We start from the raw sequence: 23128 nt of genomic DNA, 5'->3' as shown, positions 1-23128 counted from the left end.
ATTTTTATCATGAATGGCTATTGTACTTTCTCAAATGTTTTTTCTGCATCTATTGTAATTATTATATGGTTCTTATCCTTTCTTTTATTAATGTGGTATATCACATTGATTGATTTACAAATATTGAACCATGCTTGTAACCCTGGAAGAAATTCCACTTTACTGTGGTGAATGACTTTTTTAAATACATTGTTGGATTTGGCTTGCTAATATTTTATTGAGAGTTTTTGCATCCATGTTTGTCAGGGATATTGGCCTGTAGTTCTCTTTTTTAGTGGAGGCTTTATCTGGTTTTGGTATCAGATTCTGGCCTCATAGAGTGAATTTGGACATTTTCCTTCCTTTTCTATTTTGTGAAACAGTTTGAGAAGAATAAATATTAACTCTTTAATTTAACTTCTTTAAATGTTTGGTAGAACTGGGGTGCCTGGGTGGCTCAGTGGGTTAAAGCCTCTGACTTTGGCTCAGGTCATGATCCCAGGGTCCTGGGATCGAGTCCCGCATTGGGCTCTCTGCTTGTCAGGGAGCCTACTTCTCCCTCTCTCTCTGCCTGCCTCTCTGCCTACTTGTGATCTCTGCCTGTCAAATAAATAAATAAAATCTTTAAAAATGAAATAAAATAAATGTTTGATAGAATTGAACTGTGAAGACATCGGGTCCTGGACTTATGTTTGTTGGGAGTTTCTTGATTATTGATTCAATTTCTTGGCTGTTTTTTTTTAAGATTTTATTATTGATTTATTTGACAGAGACAGAGACAGCGAGAGAGGGAATACAAGCAGGGGGAGTGGGAAAGGGAGAAGCAGGGGGCCTGAGCTCGATCCCAGGACCCTAAGATCATGACCTGAGCTGAAGGCAGAAGCTTAACCAACTGAGCCACCCAGGTGGCTCATCAATTTCTTTGCTGGTTATTGGACTATTCAAGTTTTCTATTTCTTCCTGGTTCAGTTTTGGTCATTTATGTGTGTTTAGGAATTAGTCCATTTCTTCCAGGTTGTCCAATTTGTTGGCATATAGTTTTTCATAATCTCTTATGAATGTTTGCATTTCTGTGGTATTGGTTGTTGCGTCTCCTCTCTCATTTGTGATGTTATTTATTTGGGTCCTTTTCTTTTTGATAAATATAGCTACAGGTTTATCATTTTGTTAAGTTTTTATTTGTTTATTTTTCCAAAGAAGCAGTGCCTGGTTTCATGAATCTGATCTATTATTTGTTTGTTTTCAGCTTCTATATTATTTATTTCTGCTGTCCTCTTTATTATTTCATTTGTTCAGCTGGTTTGGGGTTGCATTTGTTGCTCTTTTTCTAGCTCCTTTAGGTGTATGGTTAGGTTGTTTATTTGAGATTTTTCTTGCTTCATGAGGTAAGCCTGTCTTGCTATATACTTCCCTCTAAGAACCACTTTTGTATCATCCCAAAAGGTTTGGTCTGTTCTGTTTTCATTTTCATTTGTTTCCATGAATTTTTAAATTTCTTCTTAGATTTCTTGGTTGACTCATTCATTGTTTAGTAGCATGTTGTTTAGTCTCCATGTATTTGTGCTCTTTCTGATGTTTTTCTTGTGGCTGACTTCTAGTTTCATAGTGTTGTGGTCAGAAAAGTTGCATGGTATGACTTCGGTCTTTTTGTAATTGTTGAGGCCTGTTTTGTGATCTAATATGTGATTGATTCTAGAGAATGTTCCACGTGCATTTGAAAAAAATGTGTGTTCTGCTGTTTTAGAATGGTACATTCTGAATATATCTGTTAAGTCCCACTAGTCCTGTGCGTCATTCAAAGCCATTGTTTCCTTATTGATTTCCTGTTTGGATGATCTGTCCATTGGTGTGCGTAGGGCGTTAAAGATACCTACTACTATTCTATTATTATCAATTAGTTCCTTCATGTTTGTTATTAATTGTTTTATATGTTTAGGTGCTCCCAAGTTGGGTGCATAAGTATTTACAATTGTTATATGTTTTTGTTGGATTGTTCTCTTTATGATTATATAATGTCCTTCTTTGTCTCTTTTTATAATCTTTGTTTTAAAGTCTAGTTTGTCTGATATAAATATTGTTACTTCAGCTTTCTTTGGGCATCCATTTATATGATAAATATTTCTCTGTCCCCTTACTTTCCATCTGCAGGTGTCTTTCGGTCTAAAATGAGTCTCTTGTAGGCAGCATATAGATAGGTCTTTTGGGGCGGGGGTTATTTGTTTGTTTTTATCCATTCTGGCACCCTATGTCTTTTGATTGGAGAGTTTGGTCGATTTACATTCTAAGTAATTATTGATGGATTATTTATTGCCATTGTATTACTTTCTTCGTAGTTGTTTCTGGAACTTTTTCTCTGATTCTTTGTCTTCGTCATTTTTGGTCTCTCCTTAACACTCAATGAGTTCCCTTTAATATTTAATTTTCTTGCAGGGCTGGTTTAGTGGTCATGAACTCCTTTAGTTTTTGTTTCTCTGGGAAACTTTTTACCTCTCCTTCTACTCTGAATAAGAGCCTTGCTGGATAGACTGTTCTTGGCTGCAGGTTTTTCCCAGTCCCAGCTCTTTGAGTATGTCATGCCTCTCTCTTCTGACTTGCCATGTTTCTGTTAGGAAATCTCCAGCTAGCCTTATGGTTTTTCCCCTTGTATGTTAATGTCTTCTTTTGTGTTCCTACTTATAGGATTTTTTTTTTCTTTACCACAATATTTTGCAAGTTTAATTACAGTATGTCTTGTTGTTGTCCTGCTTTTGTTGATTTTGATGGGAATTCTCTAGATGTATGTTTCCTTCCCAAGAGTAGGGAAGTTTTCTGCTATTATTCTGTGAAATAAATTTTCTGCCCCCTTTCCTCTCTTTTTCTTCTGAGAGTCCTATAATACATGTATTATTACATTTGATGGAATCACTGAGTTCCCTAATTTATTTTCGTGTTCCTTATTCTTTCTCTCTTTTGTTCAGCTTCATTATTTTCCATTATTTTGTCCTCTATATCACTAATTCATTCCTCTGCTTCTTCCAGCCTATTGTTCATTATATTGACCTGTTTCCAATCTCATCTATTGCATTCTTCATTTATGACTGATTCTGTTTTAACTCTTTTGTCTCTGTGGTAAAAGATGTCTTATACTCTTTTCTTAAGCCCAGTGTGTATCCTTATGACTGTTGTTTTATTTTTTGTTAAGATTTTATTTATTTATTTGACAGGGAGAGAGCAGCAGAGAGAGAGGGAGAAGCAGACTCCCCACTGAGCAGAGAACCTGTTGCAGGACTTAATACCCAGGATCCCGGGATCATGACCTGAACTAAAGGCAGATGCCTAATCAACTCAGCCACCCAGGTGCCTATGATTGGTTGTTTAAATTCCCTTCAGGCATGTTACTTCTATCTATCTCTTTTAGATCTCTGGCTGTGGCCTTATTTTTGTTCTTTCATTTGGGGTAAATTTCTCCATTTTGGCATTTTGTCTAAGTCTCTGCCTTATTCTGTTAGAAAAAGCAGTTATGTCTCCTGCTCCCGAAAGTAATGGCCGTATGAAGAAGTCATGTAGTTCTCAGGGCCTAGCTCTTCAGGGAGCATCTCCACTGTGTGTGTAAACTCTGCCATTGTATCTGGCTCTTCTATCCTTCAGAGCAATCATCTGCAGAGATTCTCTTTGCCCACAGTGGGCATTTGCTCCTTGGCCTAAATGTGGCCAGTTTTAATGAGGTATACTCCGGTTTGCTTGTGAAATGAGACCTAACACTAACTCCACCAGAACTGAGGCCCTACAGAACTCTCTGGCTGGGAGAGGTGGTGTGGGTAAGGGTTTGTGCTAATCTTCTAGGGGAGGGGACTATCACACTGGGAATGAGACAAGCTTGACTGAGAAAGGCAGTTCCAGAAGAACACAGGGGTTTGGGGTTTGGTGAAACCAAGTTAGGCAGCCAGTGTTGGCACCGAGCTGCTTCTGTCATGTGGTTCTGTGTTTATGCTGACGTGTGGGGGAAGGAATTGGCACCAGCCAGCTCCTTTATTCCTGGGGAGGAGTCTCTGTGAATGCTGCCTCTCAGGAAAGCCCTCCCAGAAGAGCGAATACTCTCTCTGCTGTGTGCCTTAGGTGCTCCTCAGTTCAGTGCTCCCATGCCATATGCCCTTGGATTGTTTGGTTGCCTTCTCTCCAGGAGCAGTGCTGTGCCATCAGGGCTCCATCTCAGCCAAACTTGCTGACCTTTGAAACTCCAGGCTTTAGGCTCTGCTGCTTGCAAGAACTCAGGAAATTCAGCCCCTCTCATTTTCCAAGATAATAGCTTTGGGGAAATGTTCTACTTGTACATTCCCTTGTGTGTTCTCCTCTCTCTCTCTCTCTCTCTCTCTCTCTCTCCCTTCACCCTTCTCTGTAACCATGGCTCCCTCCCCTCTGAAGTATCACTGATCCATTTCTCTCCTAAACCACATCCCTGCACTTCCTACCTTCGCCAGCATGACTCTTCTCTCCCTTTGGTTGCGGAGTTTGTTCTGTCAGTCTTCGGGTAGACTTCTGATGTATTTAAGATGATATGGTAGTTATCTGGTTGTGTTTGTGCGGTGAGATGAGCCTAGGGTCCTCCCACTGTGCCCCTATCTTCCTCTCCTCCCATTCCTTTAGCTCTTTGAGCGTATTTAAGAAAGCTGGTTTAAAGTCTTTGCCTAGTAAATCCAATGTCTGTGCTTTCTCGATGAGAATGTCTGGAGATTTACATTATTCCTTTGAATGGGCCATGTTTTCTTGTTGCTTTGTATGCCTTATGACTTTTATTTGAAAATCAGGCATTTGAAAAAAATAGCAACCTCTCCCAGTCCTTGAAAACCAGCTCTGTACAGGGGCAGTGCTTCACCAATTGGGTCTATGTGTTCTGAGCTTAGGGATAAGCCCAAGATAAAAGCTCAAAGTCCACTCAGGTCTTTTCTGAGAATGCCTCTTGCTTGGGCTTGTGTGTGGCTCTCTCAATTCCTCCATAAACATGGCTATTTTTGAATGTCTTAATACCCCAAAGATATTTGGGATATTATTCCAGTTTCTCATTCTAGTTTCTCCTGAGGGACCTACATGGTCTACTGTATGTCCCCACATGTCATCTTTTGCCTCAGATGCTCTGTATATATAATCTTTCTGAAGCTTTCACAAACACTGACTCCTGCTTTTCCCCTAGACTGAGATTCAAATTAGATGAGAAAACTAGTCTTTTAGGAAGCCCCCAAAATGGGTATAACATTGCCAGTAGGTTTGATCTGCAGCTGGGAATTTAGCTGCTGCCCCTCCTAGATGAAGACTGTGCTGAGTCAGGAGGGAGTAGGGAAATGGTGAGTAAAATTTCCATTAAATTTCCTATCATTTTTAAGGTAAATTTTTATTGATAGGGAATTCACTTGGTTACAGTAGATCTTTGGCTGTTTTTTCACAGCTACTGTAACATTAATTAAGTTAGTTTCTTGTTTTTGGATGTTTTCATGAAATAAGGGATTGAAACTTTCTAGTTTGGCATTTTGCTGATATCACGCCCTTGAGGAGCTTTGGTGTAGTTAAAATAATTACTTTGAAAAATTAAACAACATATCAGGCAAAATATTTCTTTTGATGAAGTTAAAGTATATACTCAACTCTTATATGGGCTTATTTCTAGATAAAGTAAAGAATAAGACTAGTATTTTATATTGGCCATAAACTCTGTATTGGAGCCTTCCAAACGTTGTTAGGTTTGTGTATCTTAGCTCCATATCTTTATCACAGGAAACTTTTCCTTGCCCCACCTTTCTTCCACTTTTACTTCTCACTTTTTAAGGACCAGTTCTCATATTCTTATTATAAACCATCTCATGAAACAGATTAAGCTTCCTCTTAGGTGGGAATCAAAAAGTGTGGTCAAAAACAATTGCGCAACCTTTCCAACTCTGAGCTTTCTTTTTAATTTTCCCTGTTGATTCAAATTTTGCATTATAAAATGAGGATCAATTACATGAGCATTAGTTCTCACCAAAGACCAGTTCAATTTGATTATAGTAAGTTATTAGTTGCTGTTGATACTTTGAAATTTCTTAAGTGTTAAGTGTGATTGATTTTGTCTGTCATTTATGACACCATTCCTTGGATGCCCAGGGGACAGCAGCTTATCAAATTTAATTAGGATGTTTAAAGTGTAGAATGAAAATGAAGTTGGGTATAGAATTTTATTTTTTATCTTAATACATGAATATTAAATTCAAGGCATAGGGTTTGAAGAACCCTTAGCCAAATCATGAGACTGTCGATAAAGGAGAGTGAGCCCCCATTCAATCTAAAGGACTTCACAGATTTATAACAGACTGAAAGCTATCACCACTTTTCAACTACCTTGAAAAATTACTAAATAAGTAAGTTTAGGTTAAAGCAGAAGCTCCCTTTTCAACTACCTTGAAAAATTACTAAATAAGTAAGTTTAGGTTAAACCAGAAGCTCCATGTGTTAGATGCTGATTTCCTTTTTCAGAAGGGAAGTTCAAGTTTAATTTTATTCAGTACGTGTTAGGGTAGTGGAAAGGACATAGTGTGATTTCCTCCCTTGTCAAAGTTCTTGCTGAATTCGTTGTCTGGATGAGCTTAATTTAAAACAGCTGAAGTCAATGAGCAGAAATGGAAATGACATTGGTAAGAGGAACTGTACCTTTATGCTAGAGAAAGAGTTCAAAAACCAAAAAAAGAGCAAGAAATGCCTGCTAGAATTTCCGATGGTACAGAGTAGGATCATGTCCTTTCCAAAAGGAGGCTAGGAAGGGAGACCAGTGAGCACAATTTAAAATGCCTGTTTACCTAGTGCTCTGAGGCAAACTTAACTCTTTATCTGGGTCCATAGTACATTAATCACATTACAAACCCCTGAGAAGTTTTACTGATGAAAAGGTATAGTCTTACTTTGGTTTCCTGTTGACACAGGGAAGACTGATAAGTCCAATTTATTGCAGAAATTCTTAAGAACTACGCGAAATCAAACCTGTGCATGATGCAGACTCTTAAATACCCAACAGCTCCCCGGCAATTGGCTATTCGGTGCTGACTCAAGTTTAAATATTCCTCAATAATTAATTCTCTATTTGGACCTCATAGAATCTGTCAATAGAATAATTATTCTGTCTGCTATTAGCCTCTCTTTTCACATAGTCTGTTTTCCCCATAATCTCAGCTCCCTATATATGTTGTCAGAAATTGCAATGATGCAATCTTCGTGTCTAAATTGTAAACAGTGTCTCATGGAGCCCTCAGTAGTCTAGTTTTATAGATGATGATGATTATGAAAACTATAATTAAGCCTTCCTTTACAAATCTTAAGATAAAGTAAATAGATTTCCTAGTGATTATACATTGTCTTCAATCATCAAAAAATTCTTTGCCTAGCATTAAAAAGGCTGCAATTGTCCTTTAAAAAACAATGTCTAATTTATTAAGAATTATTACTAGGAGCAGGCAGAGAAGGACAGAGGGTCTTCAGTTCCACAAATTTGTAAATAATAAGTTACTGGTTACTATTGGCTTATAACTGCCAGACTCTGAAATTTGCTGGGGTTTTTTTTTAAGATTTTATTTATTTATTTGACAGACAGAGATCACAACTAGGCAGAGAGGCAGACAGAGAGGGAGAGAGGAGGAAGCAGGCTCACCACTGACCAGAGAGCCCGATGCAGGGCTCGATCCCAGGACCCTGAGATCATGACCTGAGCTGAAGGCAGAGGCTTTAACCCACTGAGCCACCCAGGCACCCCTGAAATTTGCTGTTTTTTCAAACCATTCTTTCAGGCTCTTTGCATATACTATCTTATTCAATTTTCATTAGCAAGTGCTCACTCAAGTTGAAGGAAGAAACTATAAAATATACAGATTTTAGTAAAATCAGTAAAAATTTAGTAAATTTAAAGGACTTTGGCTTCTAGAATTCTATAGATCTTGGCTCCCCTGGGAATAATGCAGCTTTATTTATATTCTGAGATTCGCTGATTTAGCATACTACAAAACACCAATAAATTCTGGACTTGTTATTTTACATTTATGGGCATATATCACAACTTTGATTTAATTCTCTTAAAAGGGGAAAAATGAGCTTTGTCACTATAGTACCTACCACCATAATAGCTAAATAAGTTAATGCATAACCAAGGAATGTACGGTGGAGAGAAACTGACTTGTGATGTATTCAGAAGCTAGCAAGAATTAAGGACTAGTAATATCTGGATGTAAACTGTTGCATTATGGGATGATCGATAAGTATTTGGAAAAAGCCATTCATTAGTTCAATCAACATTATGGAAAATTTAGTATGCTCACAGAGTCATAAAGCATAAGAGATGGGTGTGTCAGATTATAGAGGGAATGTGTTTCATTTATCTAATGATACATAACATAAACACTCAAATTTGGGGGGGAGGGGTTTAAAACAACAACAGTCATTTATTTGTTTACTCTTCCATAATTTTGGCAGGACCTGGGGACAACTCATTTCTGCTCTATGTGGCATCTTCTCCATGTGACTCAACTGAGATTGGAAGATCTGCTCCCAATATGGCTTACTCATTACTCACTGGACAGCAAGTTGAGGCTGGTTGTCTCCTAGGTGCTCAGTGGAGTTGTTGGCCAGACTCTTAGTTCTTCTCCATGTTGCCTTTGCAGGCGGCTAGCTTGGGCTTCTTACCACACAGCAACTGAGTTCCGAAAGGAAGACAGTGAATGCCCATGTACAAATGCTTATCAAGTTTTGGCTCACTTCATACTTAATGATGTCCTATTGGCCAACTCTAGTCACATGGTCAAGCCCAACTTCAATGTGGGAAAAAAACATGCAGAAGTCTGAATGCTGAAGAGGAGCCTGGTTCATTGGAGGCCAGAGAACCAGCCTACTCTGGAAGGGTGGCTGGAGAGTTGTAATACAGAGATCATACCATGTTTGGCTTCAAGGAGCTCACAGAGAGGAAAGTTTTTTGAATACTATTAATGTTTTACCACATGTTGCAATAGGTAGATGTGAGGGACCACGGTTTACTCAGGGCAATTGTTTGCTTATGGTATTATATTATAGATAAGTGAAAAATCAGAAAAGCACGGCCATGAGCCTAGTGACCACAGGATGGTTCCAACTAAGACTGAGGCCCAAGGAGAAGACATTTTGCATCATGATACAGACCTATTTTCTTGCCCTCAATTCTTCAATCAAGTCAAGCTCAGGGCATGTTTTAACTGATCCAAGCTGTTTTATTTCTAAACTTGTTTGAATAACAAAGCATTATGCTAACTTCGGTATAGCCTTTGGCAAATCCCTCACGGTGCTGTTTCCTCATTTCTCAAACAAGGGAGTTAAATTAGATGGTCTCTACAGTTCCTTCTAAGTGTTCTATTTTGCTATATAACAATATAGTTGATAACATTATATCCTATTATATCAATAACGAGAAATGTGTCCTTTCCCTGACAAGAACATTCCTTTAACTGGTCAGGAAAGCTTACTGACAACTAAGTGGTGAAAATGGACTTCTCTGGGTTTGTGTTTGCTCCCTAACAGGCTCTGATATGGAAACGGGCAGAGTTAGGACTGGCTTTTGGCTTTGCACCCTCAAGCAGTTCCTCTGTTGTGAACTAGGTGTCTACTTGGATCAAAAGGCTAATGTCCGCATTACTTATCTTCCTGGGTTGCTAAGAAGATAAGGGAAGTGAAAGTATTCAGCTTTGATTAGGGATTGAGGTTTTTTTCTCACTCTGACCACACTCTACTAGGTCCTGACAGTTCTGCGTCAGTCTTCCGGAAAAAAAAAAAAAAAAAAATTCATTTGCAGATACCTGCTAACCTCTAGAGTACTAGCCCTGCCCACACCAAGGGAGCTCCCACTTTTTTCAACTTCTCTGTTGCTAAATCTGTGACCCTTTTAGTAAAACCCAAGGGACTGTACCCAAAGCAGAAAAGCAAGACATTTTTTGAGAAGCAATTTAGTATTTCTCTTGCTGATATGTGATATGTGCTTTTTCCTTTTTGCCCTTGTTAGAATCCAAGAACTGTAAGAAGCTTGCCTTTTTTCCCCCTCCTTTTTAGTTTCACTTTCAAGATTGCAGCCAATATGCCGCCCCTCCCTAGTGGAAACGACTGGATTTGGACTAATGAAAAAAGGAACGGCCAGCTGTTACAGAGTAAATGAAGGTAGATCTTTAAAATTCTTACTGGGATCGGGTCTGTCCTGTTGGCTAGAGCTGGGACTGCGCATCGGTTTTAGCATTCTTTGGTCTTTCTTTGATCTGGTGCTTGAAATCGAGTCAGAATCAACAAGGAGAACTGAAGGAAAAGAGAGATGATAGAAGTGTGGGGAGAAGTGTATGGTAACTCAGAGTACATGTAATAGCAGGAATTTATAATTAACATGATCCAATACTTTGTACAATAATGAATTTTTTTTTCCTTTGTGGATTTCCGGACCTGGAAAAGCACATTAGGAAATTTATGTAGATCGTTTTGCAATAGTCTTTTTTTTTTTTTTAATCATATCTTTGAGGGGGCCTGGGTGGCTCAGTTGGTTAAGCGTCTACCTTTGGCTCAAGTCATGATTCCAGATCAGGTTCTGGGATCAAGCCCAGCTTGGGACTCCTTGCTCAGTGGGGAGTCGCCTTTTCCCTCTGTCTCTCTGCCTCCCCTCTCCAACCCCCTGCTCGGGTGCCCTTTCTCTCTCTAATTAATTAATTAATTAATTAAATCGTATCTTTGTCTTAAAGTTACAGAGCCCTGTGAGTTTGAAAGAGTTTCTCTCCTTTTCTCAGTTTTGTTGGCCAGAAAGGAGACAGGAGCTTGCATTTTGTGATATTGTGCTTGAAAAGGAGAAAACACTTCAGGTGTTCCTGGGAGTACAAAAGTGGTTTCCTTTGACCTCATAAAGGAAAGTGACAAGTGGATAGATGTTGAGATGTATGGAAAGATCAGAAGGATCATTTCCCACAGCACTGACAAATGCAGGCAAGTTGGAGGAAATCCTGGTCAGCCTGGAGCAGTAGTAGCTCAGGAAGTTACCTCCCCATTTCACAATAGGATTGTGTGTTGGTGTGTGTCTGCAGTTAGGTGTTATCTGTATACATTCAGGGGAAGAAAATATTGTGAAGTGTACGAACCAAAATGGAGAACCCAAACTAAGCAGGGGTTAGCTCTAACTCCCATCCAGTCTGGCTCCAGACCGATGCAATATTATCTCTCACTTGGACAGATACATGTAATTCTATGCGCCCTGAAAGGCCTTTCTAAAACTGCAAGCCCCACTGAGTGTCTGTTTTCCATCAGTTTAGCTTTCTTTGCTTCTGTCTCGTACAATAGCAATTTTTTCCCTTCTGTTTCATCCTCTAACTGTATTTTCATTTATTTCCCTGAAGCAAATTCCAGGATAATTTTTGCATGCAGTTTGCATAGTTATGAACTTACTGAATCTTTGCATATTTCAAAATGCTTTGCCCCTTATCTTGAGTTGTTCAGGCAGAAATGAAATTTTAGGTTCGAAATTGTTTCCCCTGATCATTTTGAAAGCTCATCGCTATTGTTTTCTAGTGGCTGATGTTGCTAATGAAAAGTTTTCTACCATTCAGGATCTTCTTTTGGAAGTAAAACCTTTTGAAGGTTTTAGGATTTTTTTTTCTTTCGAATGGTCATAATTCTGAAGTTTCTTAAGATTCACTCTGTGGATTTTCCTTTTTCACTCCTCCTACCTGCCATTTGGTGATGTACTTTTCCATGTGATGAATGTATTTTCAGATCTGGGAATGTCTTTCAGTCCTTCAGGGATATTCTTTGTAAATAGATTAATCCTTTTCAGTAATTCTGATCTCTGTTTCCTTCTATAACAGAGAAATGTCACCCAGACAAGGAGGAGAACGTATTGCAGTACTGTTTGCGTGAGTTGTGAGTAGAAGTAGAAGCACTTAGAGTACGAGGAAGAGAGGTTTGGGAGGCTCTCAGAGAGGTAAGATTTGGGAAGTTAGTCCCTGATTTCCAGAATGTATTCATTTTCAGCTCTAAATTTTTCATGTACCTGAACAGTTTGATGAGGGGCCTCCTAGCTGGGCTATGATCTTTGTCATAACCTATAAATATAAAAATTGGGTATGGTTTTCACAATACTTAATGCCAGTATTAGGAAGGCCATAAACTTCTTAATAGAAACTGACTTTTGTTCTATCTCTGAGAACTAGATTAGAATAAAAGTAAAGTAAAACCACTATTGGGCGCCTGGGTGGCTCAGTGGGTTAAGCCTCTGCCTTCGGCTCAGGTCATGATCTCAGGGTCCTGCCTGCTTCCCTTCCTCTCTCTGCCTGCCTCTCTGCCTACTTGTGATCTCTGTCAAATAAATAAATAAAATCTTAAAAATCTTAAAAAAAAAAGAAAGTTAAAAATTTAAGGAAGACATGAATCCTCAGACTGAAAATGCCTTAGAGTGTATAGCTACATTTTATTTATTTATTTTTTAAATATTTTATTTATTTGACAGAGAGAAATCACAAGCAGGCAGAGAGGCAGGCAGAGAGAGAGGAGGAAACAGGTTCCCTGCGGAGCAGAGAGCCTGATGCGGGGCTCGATCCCAGGACCCTGAGATCATGACCTGAGCTGAAGGCAGCGGCTTTAACCCACTGAGCCACCCAGGCGCCCCTATAGCTACATTGTAGAGGAAAGATTTAGCATGAAATATCCTTGTGAAATTTTACATTACTGAGGATAAAGAAAAAGATACTTTCAAAGAGAAAACAGAGTAAAGCAAAGGTAGATACCTTTTATATACCTTTATTTTATTTCCTTTTATATAAAGGAAAGAAAACTAGATGGGCATGATTTCTTTTTAGCAACAGTGGATACTGAAGACATTGAAGACAATGGAATAATGCCTTCATGATTTTGCATAAAAAGTATTTCGAGAGGCACCTGGGTGGCTCAGTGGGTTAAAGCCTCTGCCTTCAGCTCAGGTCATGATCGCAGAGTCCTGGGATCGAGCTCCGCATCGGGCTCACTGCTCCGCGGGGAGCCTGCTTCCCTTCCTCTCTCTTTGCCTGCCTCTCTGCCTACTTGTGATCTCTGTCTGTCAAAAAACCAAAACAACAACAACAACAAAAAACTTAACTTTAAAAAAGTATTCCAAGCCTCAGATAGCCTACACATCAAAATATATGACAAAAGAACAAAAACAGATATTCAAGAAGCTGAAAGATAAAACCTCAGAGTGCCTGAGTGGCTCAATGAGTTAAACCTTCTGCCTTCCGCTCAGGTCACCGCCTCAGGGTCCTGGGATCCGGCTCTCTGCTCAGCAGGGAGCCTACTTCCCCCTCTCTCTCTGCCTGTCTCTCTCTCTCTGTCAAATAAATAAATGTTTAAATCTTTAAAAAAAAAAAAAGAAAGAAAGATAAAAACCTCCTGTAAATATTTGGGGGAAAGAGGGAGAAGAACTACTCAAGCAGATACTTTGGTCAAAACAAAAATATTTCAGGAAAGAAGGTACTGAAATCCACGATAGTGACATTAACCCAGGAACATGGTGGAATGGATTCCAAGATGATAACCCAAGAGAAGGTGTCAGACATATCCCTCCAAACCAGCCATTTACCCAAGAGTATGATTAAGAAGCTAATTGATCTTGGTGTTATAAAAATGAAATCATATATCGTGCTTCTTTCAACAAGACACTGCGTTGAGTTGCGACGATATGGATGGAACTAGAGGGTATTATGCTTAGCGAAATATGTCGGTCAGAGAAAGACAGCTCTCATATGATCTCATTCGTATGTGGAATTTAAAACAAAACAGAAGTTCACAGGAGAAAAGAGGGAAAAATAAAACAAGACAAAATCAGAGAAGGAGAAAAATGTAGGAGACTCTTAATCACAGGAAACAAACTGAGGGTTGCTGGAGGGGATGGGGATGGAGAATGGAGTAATTGGCTGATGGACGTTAAGGAGGGCACGTGATGGAATGAGCAGTAGGTGTTATATAAGACTGATGCATCATTGACCTCTACCTCTGAAACCAATAACACATTATATATTAATTAACTGAATTTAAATTAAAAAAAATTTTTTAAAGACGCTGCATTGAAACTGGAGTAAAGGTGAAAAGTGGAAAGTGAAAAGGGAGTTTGTATGCTTTTTGTACTTCTGTGCTATTTGAATTATTTCCATTTGACATGTTGATTGTATAATACATACTTGTATTTTGTAGAAGTTGTGAGTAAAAAGATCATACATAGTCACTTTGGGTTCTCTGTTTTACAAGGAATATACCAATACCTATGAAAGCCTATGTTACTAATGTTGTCTCTTACTTGTTTACGTTTCTTTTAGAAGGGAGAACATGAGCCAGAGTTCACCTTTTTATATCTACTTCTTTTGGGGACAGCTGCCCCTGTGGGTTCTCTGTACATCCTCTACCCATAAATGTGTCGTTAGACACGAAGTGGCTGACTGCAGTCATCTGAAGTTGACTCAAGTGCCTGATGACCTCCCGACAAACATAACAGTGTTGAATCTCACCCATAATCAGCTCCGAAGATTACCAGCTGCCAATTTTACAAGATATAGCCAACTTACTATCTTGGATGGAGGTTATAACACCATCTCAAAACTGGAGTCAGAATTGTGCCAAAAACTCCCCCTGCTGGAAATTTTGAACCTCCAACACAATGAGCTATCTCACCTTTCAGACCAAACTTTTGTCTTCTGCATGAACTTGACAGAACTCCACCTAATGTCCAATTCCATCAAGGAAATTCAAAACAATCCCTTTCAAAGCCTGAAGGTAAGATGGAAAGTTTCATCTCCCTATAAGAAGTTAAAAATATGTTATCTCAGTATCAAGGTGAAGAATAAGAAAACTAATCTCACTCAAGTGGGAAGAGGGGGCCCCCACATGCAAGTATGGCCGTTTATGTTTTCAAAAGGGAAAATAGCATCTTAAATCAATTTCAGTCTTAATTTTAAGGAACTTTGCCTCTCTTGCTCCCTCCCATTAAAAATTCAACTTAGGTACAAGAGGTGGAGATAAAAAAAGAATCTGATCTGTCATAACCAGAGAAGAATCAGAATATACCACGAGGAAAACAGCAAATAAAGTACCTGAAGTAATAAAAAAAAAAATGCCATATCCAAATTCTGACTTAAATGAATTTAACAAATTGATGGATGATAAAGCAAATTGTTCAATAAAAAATTATGTACTCTTGATTTACGAAACCTCTTTACAATATCGCTTTACTAATGGCCACCATCTTTTTTTTTTTTTTCCAGTACTTTACTTGACTTTTGCATCTGGGAAAATGTATGTTATTGTCTCTCAATCTGAGACAATTATTAAGCACTTTTCTTAAACCAAAGCCATTTTTAAAACTCGGTCTCCTTCATTTTATGGACCTAGAAAAAATTTGGCATTCTTTTACCTCATGTCCCAAAATTAGTGTACAAACTTAAATATGCTTAGAAACATTTATAAAATGACTTGTTTGCTAGTGATTTGAAAATTCTTTCTTGTGCCTCCTTCGATGCTGAAGTAGATGAATTGTCATGTACACAAAGTCCTCAAAATCTGGTTAGAGTAATCTTCGGCAAAATGTTCTTTTATTTTTAAAACATGAATAAAATTCTTACCCTGCTTATTATGTGTTACATAAGATTCTGCCCTAATATATATCAGCTTTTCATTACCTTCACCTGAGCTGACTTTATGTGTTAAAATGTAGCACAAGGGTGGTACAATGTCCCACAGCACCCACTAAACAAACAAAAATGAATATTCTGTACTAGTCATGATGCAAAACTTGCATAACTACCCATCTTTCTCAATATAAAAATCTTTTTAGGATTTCATGGATAACAAAGTTCTACTCATACTTCTTTAAGAAGAAAATTTTTTCTTCTTTTTTTTCTGTTTAGTTTCAAGGCTGATGCATGACACTCTGTGCTTGGTAAGCCACATGAATATTCCTTACATCATAAAGAAATTATTATTATGAATACTCCTTATATCATGAATAAATGAGCTTAAGTCCTTTTGTTTTGGTAAGAGAAATAAAATGATTCTTTTTTAAATGATTCTTGCAGTAAGAAACAAAGCCTTTGCAACAATAGTATTTTCAATCACAACAGAGATTTTTTTTCTTTTTTTTTTTTTAATGTTATGTTAGTCACCATACGGTACATCATTAGTTTTTGATGTAGTGTTCAATGATTCATTATTTGTGTATAACACCCAGCGCTCATTAGAACATGTGCCTTCCTTAATACCCATCACCGGGTAACCCCATCCCCCTACCTTCCTCCCCTCTGAAACCCTCACTTTGTTTCCCAGAGTCCGTAGTCTTTCAGGGTTCATCTCTCCCTTTGATTTCTCCCCCTTCAGCTTTCCCTTCCTTCCCCTAATGTCCTCCGTGCTATTCCTTATGGTCCCCATATGAGCGAAACCATGTGATAATTGTCTTTCTCTGCTTTACCCAGCCATCAGAAAGGATGAATACCTACCACTTGCATCGACATGGAAGGAACAAAGATTTCTTATTAATCCTACTGTCAGTTTTCTATAGAATAATAGGTGACATTTTGCTGTTACTTCTAAGTTATTTCTAAGATTCAGGTACATTTAAAGGAGCTATTTTGGGGGCTCTCTGCTCAGCAGGGAGCCTGCTTCCCCCTCTCTCTCTGCCTCTCTGCCTACTTGTGATCTCTGTCTGTCAAATAAATAAATAAAATCTTAAAAAAAAAAAAGGAGCTGTTTTTGGAGGCCAGACTCTAACTCATATCCATCTTTTTTCTTTCTCAGAATTTAATCAAATTAGATCTATCTCATAATGGTTTGTCGTCTACTAAATTAGGAAGTCAACTCCAACTGGAAAATCTCCAAGAGCTTCTGTTATCAAATAATAAAATTAAAGTACTGAGACCTGAAGAACTTGACTTCCTCGGTAATTCTTCTTTAAAAAAATTAGAGTTGTCATCAAATCCAATTAAAGAGGTAAGAAGTAAGGTAAAATTATTTTGTGTTCTACGTTTAACTGTGGACAGTCCCTAACTGTGTCACGTGGATAATAATTTAAAGATTCTCTAGAGAAAGGGGTGATAAGGTTTGCCACGTCTCCCAGAAATCATACTTCCTACTTGGGGCCATTGATGTCATTGTCACAGTAAGAGAGACTCTGGTAGCAGTTAGGAGCTGGGGCTCTGCTGTGTAACAGAAGTGGGTTACAACCCCTGTTCCAATTACACACCAGTACTTGGATCTTGGAGAACCTACTTAACCCTTCTGGGTCTTACTTTCTTCATTTGTAAAGTGGAAACAATACTATTTATCCCACAAAATCTCTGAAAGAATTAAAATAGCATGATGGTTAAGAACACAGTCTTTAGAGTTGGGTTAGCTAGCTCCGCATCTGGGCTTTCTGTCCTAACAATTGTGTAATCAGGCAAATTATTCAAGTTCTTTATGCTCCAGTTCCCCAGCTGTAGAACTGGTATAATCATAACACTATGTCATAGGCTGTATGGTAACGAATTTAGCAGTATCTGGCATGTAAGTGCTCCATAAATGATAACTAGCATTAGATTATTATAAAAATCCTCTTATAATGGAATATAACTAACTGACGTTCTCTTTGATCCATGATATTCAATTCATTAACTACTTTCACATACAGATATGTTTGTATTTTATTCCTTTAGAGGCTGAGAATAAGAATATTGGAAGCCATAAACTAAGTCAGATTTTTAAAAGCTGTATTAATTTTCGGAATAAAAATGGACTGTGTATTGGTTCTGAGAGAATAAAATATAAACAAACAACAAATGAACATTTTATGCAATACTCATACTAAGTTTTGAACAGCATTTTTTTATTTAGAACATTTATTGTAGAAGTTTTATAAAATATGTAAATAATGGGGGGTGGAGATAAAAATAATCTAAAAGTCCACAGTCCAGAGACAGCCAATGTTAACATTTGGGTATTTTTTTTTAAAGATTTTATTTATTTATTTGACAGAGATCACAAGTAGGTAGAGAGGCAGGCAGAGAAAGGAGGGGAGCAGGCTCCCTGCTTAGCAGAGAACCTGATGCGGGGCTCGATCCCAGGACCCTGAGATCATGTCCTGAGCCAAAGGCAGAGGCTTAACCTCCTGAACCACCCAGGCGCCCCAGCGTATGGGTATTTTTATCTCCAGCTTTTCTCCAAGTGATAATAAGAAAAAACAACAGCAAGTGGATTTCAGAGTACAAATTCAAAATACACTGTGTGTCTATAAATATATTTATATAATCCTATAACTAACTTATTCTTTTTGTGTGCATAGAAATTTTTATTTTCATTGAAATAATCTTTTTATATATTGATACTAGTGCAAAAATAAAGGCAAATAACATTTATGGAAAGTATGTCACATCAAATTGATTTTTATTATCTAGAATAGTGATTCTTAATCTGTGTGTCTGCCTTGTTTGTCCCAGGCCTTTCTTGCTTAAACCATTGCACTACTGGTTCTTAATCTAATAATTTATTTTTTTATTTTTATTTTTTCTTAACTAACTCATTGAGATGAGGAAGTGTTGAGGAACTTGCCCAAGGCCTCACCAGTGATCATCTGGTGACCAAACTGGGTTTCTGGCAGTGTTAGATCAGAGCCCACGCTCTTGACAACTTTTCCGTTCCGTATCATCTCCCTGTGCAACAGTGTATCCTGCTGTTTAACAGTAACATCCTATCATGAACATTCTCCATATCATTAAGAATGATTCAAAAACTCAATTTTGATTACTTTAAAATAGTGCTATCATGTAAGTTCATCCTCATTAATATAATAATTTCCTGCTTTGTAGTCCAATTCCCCTTTCTTATGATACAGTCCCTTTCTTCCCCATTTTTGCCTTTTCTTCCATTAGCCCTAACATCTCACAAATGACATGGTAGGCGTTTGAGCCTCTCCTGGTGTCGAACCACACCCAGCACTGGCTACCCCCCTCTCTGGATTCCTTCTCTCCTGCCTTCTGTTCTCTGTTTTGGTGCTGAGTCCCACAGCAGCCAAGGCTCCTGGTGAGGGAGTGGGGACAGGGCAGGAGGGAGCTGGAGGCATGATCATAAAGGAAAGTCAGCAGGAAAAACCGTAGGGGAAAGACAAAAAGCAAGGCTGGAACTCAGAGTCACAGAAGGGTATGTATGTGCGTCACTGTTTCATAATACAATCTACCCGTTCATATCATGTTCATTGAGAACAAGACTGAAACAGGACCTGCCCCAGCGGTGACTTTACAAATAGCTCATTACGGGGTACCTGAGTGGCTCAGTGGGTTAAAGCCTCTGCCTTTGGCTCAGGTAGTGATCCCAGGGTTCTGGGATCAAGCCCCACATCAGGCTCTCTGCTCCATGAGGAGCCTGCTTCCTCCTCTCTCTCTGTCTGCCTCTCTGCCTACTTGTGATCACTGTCTGTCAAATGAATAAATAAAATATTTTTAAAAAATAGCTTATTACTCACAATTACACTCAGTGAGATCAAGTGAAAGCACTAGGAACCTCACCTAGACTGGGAGGTCAGGGAAGGCCCCCTAAAGAAAAGGCCCTTATGTGCTGGGTGGAAGGTAAGCAGTGGCCCACAAAGGTAAGGGCTGGACAAGAGGTGGGTGTTGCAGGCAGAGAGTAAGGAGTTGTGTGGTGGAGGGCTAGGGAAGAAATGCAGAGAAGACTGTGAAGGGGAAAGGGACTAAGTAAAGAATTGTTTAAGCTTTTCAAGAGTCATCAGATGCCCCTGAGTTTTGATTATTAACCTCCTTTCCCCTCCACCTTTAGTTCTCTCCAGGGTGTTTTCACACAATTGGAAAATTATTTGGCCTCTCTCTGAACAATGCGCAGCTGACCCCCAGCCTCACAGAGCAGCTTTGTTTGGAACTGTCAAACACAAGCATTCAGAATCTATCCCTGAGCAACTCCCAGCTGTACAGAACCAGCAATATGACTTTCTTTGGACTAAAGCACACGAATCTCACCTTACTTGATCTTTCCCACAACAACTTAGAAGTGATTGAGAATGATTCCCTGGCTTGGCTTCCACATCTAGAACATTTCTTCCTGGAGTATAATAATATAGAGCATTTGTTTTCTCGTTCCTTTTATGGGCTTCTCAATGTGAGATACCTGGATTTGCGACACTCTTTTGCTAAAAAAAGCATTTCCCTTGCATCGCAGCCCAAGATTGATGATTTTTCCTTTCAGTGGCTAGAACGTTTGGAGTATCTTAACATGGGAGACAACAACCTTCCAGGCATCAAAAGCAATATGTTCACGGGATTGATCAAGCTAAAGCACTTAAGTCTCTCCAACTCCTTCGCAAGTTTGAGAACTTTAACCAATGGAACATTTTTGTCCCTCGCTCAGTCTCCTTTAGTCACACTCAATCTAACCAAAAACAAAATCTCAAAAATAGAGAGTGGTGCTTTTTCTTGGTTGGGCCACCTACAGATGCTCGACCTTGGCCTTAATGAAATTGGGCAAGAGCTCACGGGCCAAGAATGGAGAGGTCTAGAAAATATTGTTGAAATCTACCTTTCCTACAACAAATGCCTGCAACTGACTAGCAACTCTTTTGCCTTGGTTCCAAGCCTCCGACGACTGATGCTCCGAAGAGTGGCCCTTAGAAATGCAGACAGCTCCCCTTCACCTTTTCATCCTCTTCGGAACTTGACTATTCTGGATCTAAGCAACAACAATATAGCGAACATAAATGCTGAACTGTTGGAGGGTCTTGAGAAACTAGAAGTTCTGGATTTGCAGCATAACAACTTAGCAAGGCTATGGAAACATGCAAACCCCAGTGGTCCTGTTCATTTTCTAAAGGGTCTTTCTCACCTCCGCATTCTTAACTTAGAGTCTAATGGCTTTGATGAGATCCCATCAGAAGTATTCAAGGACTTGTTTGAATTAAAGAGCATTGATTTAGGATTGAATAATTTAAACATATTTCCACCATCTGTCTTTGATGATCAAACATCTCTAAAGTCATTGAACCTTCAGAAGAATCTCATAACATCAGTTGAGAAGAACGTCTTTGGGCCAGTCTTCAAGAACCTAAGTAATTTAGACATGAGCTTTAATCCATTCGATTGTACCTGTGAAAGTATCGCCTGGTTCGTTAATTGGATTAACAAGACCCATACGAACATCTCTGAGCTATCAAGCCATTATCTCTGCAATACTCCCCCTCAATATCATGGTTTCCCCGTGATGCTTTTTGATGTATCACCCTGCAAAGACAGTGCCCCCTTTGAACTCTTTTTCATAATAAATACCAGCGTCTCATTGATTTTTATCTTTATTGTACTGCTCATCCAGTTTGAAGGCTGGAGAATATCTTTTTATTGGAATGTTTTAGTGCATCGAATTCTTGGTTTCAAAGAAATAGACAGACAGCCAGAGCAGTTTGAATACGCAGCTTATATAATTCATGCCTATAAAGATCAAGATTGGGTCTGGGAACACTTCTCTCCAATGGAGGAAAAAGATCGAACTCTCAAATTTTGTCTCGAAGAGAGGGACTTTGAGGCAGGTGTCCTTGAACTTGAATCAATTGTTAATAGCATCAAAAGAAGCAGAAAAACTATTTTTGTTATAACACAGAATCTATTAAAAGATCCATTATGCAAAAGGTAGGTGAACATTGTGAACTTTTAAGTGTGTACTTATTTTTTTGATAGAGCTTTTAAATATTACTTACATTATGACTCACAGCTCAAAGAATTTTAAAAATAAATTTCTTAAAAAAATAAGCTGATTATTAGGGACAGATGAAAACAAATTTAAGGAGGATATGTGAGCTTTTGGCTGTTAAAATCTGTATACTGAGGGACGCCTGGGTGGCTCAGTGGGTTAAAGCCTCTACCTTCAACTCAGGTCATGGTCTCAGGGTCCTGGGATCGAGCCCTGCATCGGGCTCTCTGCTCAGTGGGGAGCCTGCTTCCTCCTCTCTCTGACTACTTGTGATCCGTCTCTCAAATATATAAATAAAAATCTTTTAAAAAGAAAAAAAATCTGTATACTGATATATAACATATTTTATAATTTTTTTCCTAGATTCAAGGTGCACCAGGCAGTTCAACAAGCTATTGAACAAAATCTGGATTCCATTATATTGATCTTTCTTGAGGAAATTCCAGATTATAAACTGAACCACACACTCTGTTTGCGAAGAGGGATGTTTAAATCTCACTGCATCTTGAACTGGCCGGTTCAGAAAGAACGGGTAAACGCCTTTCATCATAAATTGCAAGTAGCACTTGGATCCAGAAATTCAATACATTAAATTTATTTCAAGACTAAGGTAACAGAGGAGTAACTTTCCCAACTTAAAAAGTTTTGCGGTCAATTTAGGCTTTATTTGAAAATAATGTCGACCTGTTTATTCATATTTAGAGAGTATTGTCCCACGACTCTGTCTCTTCTCTCTCTCTATTGCTGGTCTTTTATCACCAGCTGAGTTAATTGGACCCAAAATAAACGTAGAAGAATATCTTCTAGAAACGAATGCACAGTTGGTTACTGAGGTCTAAGACAACTTAAGAAAGTTTTAAAACATTACTCATTTAAAGAAAATTTAGAATTATGAGAAGGTTTCTGACCATTACATTTGGAGATTTTTTGGATGCATTCATAGTAGAATAAGAGATAAGGTTTTGGTGGATACAATCCAAATCTATTTCAACTGTAAAAGAGTAAATTTAAAATACATACCCCAATTTTTAAAAGCTTAGGTATAGTATTTTTTCAATTGGAAGGCTTTTATTTTAGTGGTGCCTGTCTCACTGTCGATTTTGTTAAGTGTTAAATCCCATTTTAATATACAGATTCATGGTCAGAAAACATTTGCGGTTTATTTTGATCACTTAGTAAAATAAATATTTTAATAAATACTTATATTTTCCTGATATTTGGGTTTCTGCCGTAGGTGTTAGAAGAAACAATTCTCTTACTTAGAAGTATTACCAAAAAAAAAGGGGGGGGATTACAGAAAGGCTTGCTTCCTGAACATTAATTAGTGGATTGGCTTTGTGGAAATAAAATATTCTTTTCTCTTAGTCACAGACTCAGGAGATGACCCTGGTCAAATCATTTGGTCCCACTGGGATTCTTTGACTCCTGATCTTGAAAA

The 23128-nt window shown here is 38.4% G+C and overlaps 1 protein-coding gene across 1 annotated transcript; it reads left to right on the top strand.

Annotated features, from left to right (window-relative positions):
* Positions 1 to 9765: 9765 nt before the first annotated feature.
* TLR3 (toll like receptor 3) lies at positions 9766 to 22524 on the top strand. Its single transcript, XM_045998109.1, has 6 exons — positions 9766 to 10143; positions 11823 to 11938; positions 14301 to 14754; positions 16768 to 16959; positions 19777 to 21629; positions 22054 to 22524. Exons 3-6 carry the CDS (start codon positions 14311 to 14313, stop codon positions 22280 to 22282), a joined length of 2718 nt encoding a protein of 905 aa, XP_045854065.1. The 5' UTR covers positions 9766 to 10143; positions 11823 to 11938; positions 14301 to 14310; the 3' UTR covers positions 22283 to 22524.
* The last annotated feature ends 604 nt before the right edge of the window (positions 22525 to 23128 follow it).

This window comes from Meles meles, chromosome 2 (genome assembly GCF_922984935.1).
Source record: "Meles meles chromosome 2, mMelMel3.1 paternal haplotype, whole genome shotgun sequence".
Classification (NCBI taxonomy): domain Eukaryota; kingdom Metazoa; phylum Chordata; class Mammalia; order Carnivora; family Mustelidae; genus Meles; species Meles meles.
The sequence above is the reverse complement of the archived record's forward strand: the minus strand, read 5'-3'. Positions and strand labels throughout refer to the sequence as shown.

Excerpts from the sequence above, each read along its gene's own strand:
- TLR3 (XM_045998109.1), top strand. The coding sequence starts at position 14,311 with ATGAGCCAGAGTTCACCTTTTTATATCTACTTCTTTTGGGGACAGCTG. Across the intron at positions 14,755-16,767 it reads ATCCCTTTCAAAGCCTGAAG|AATTTAATCAAATTAGATCT; the intron begins GTAAGATGGAAA and ends TTTCTTTCTCAG. Across the intron at positions 16,960-19,776 it reads CATCAAATCCAATTAAAGAG|TTCTCTCCAGGGTGTTTTCA; the intron begins GTAAGAAGTAAG and ends CTCCACCTTTAG.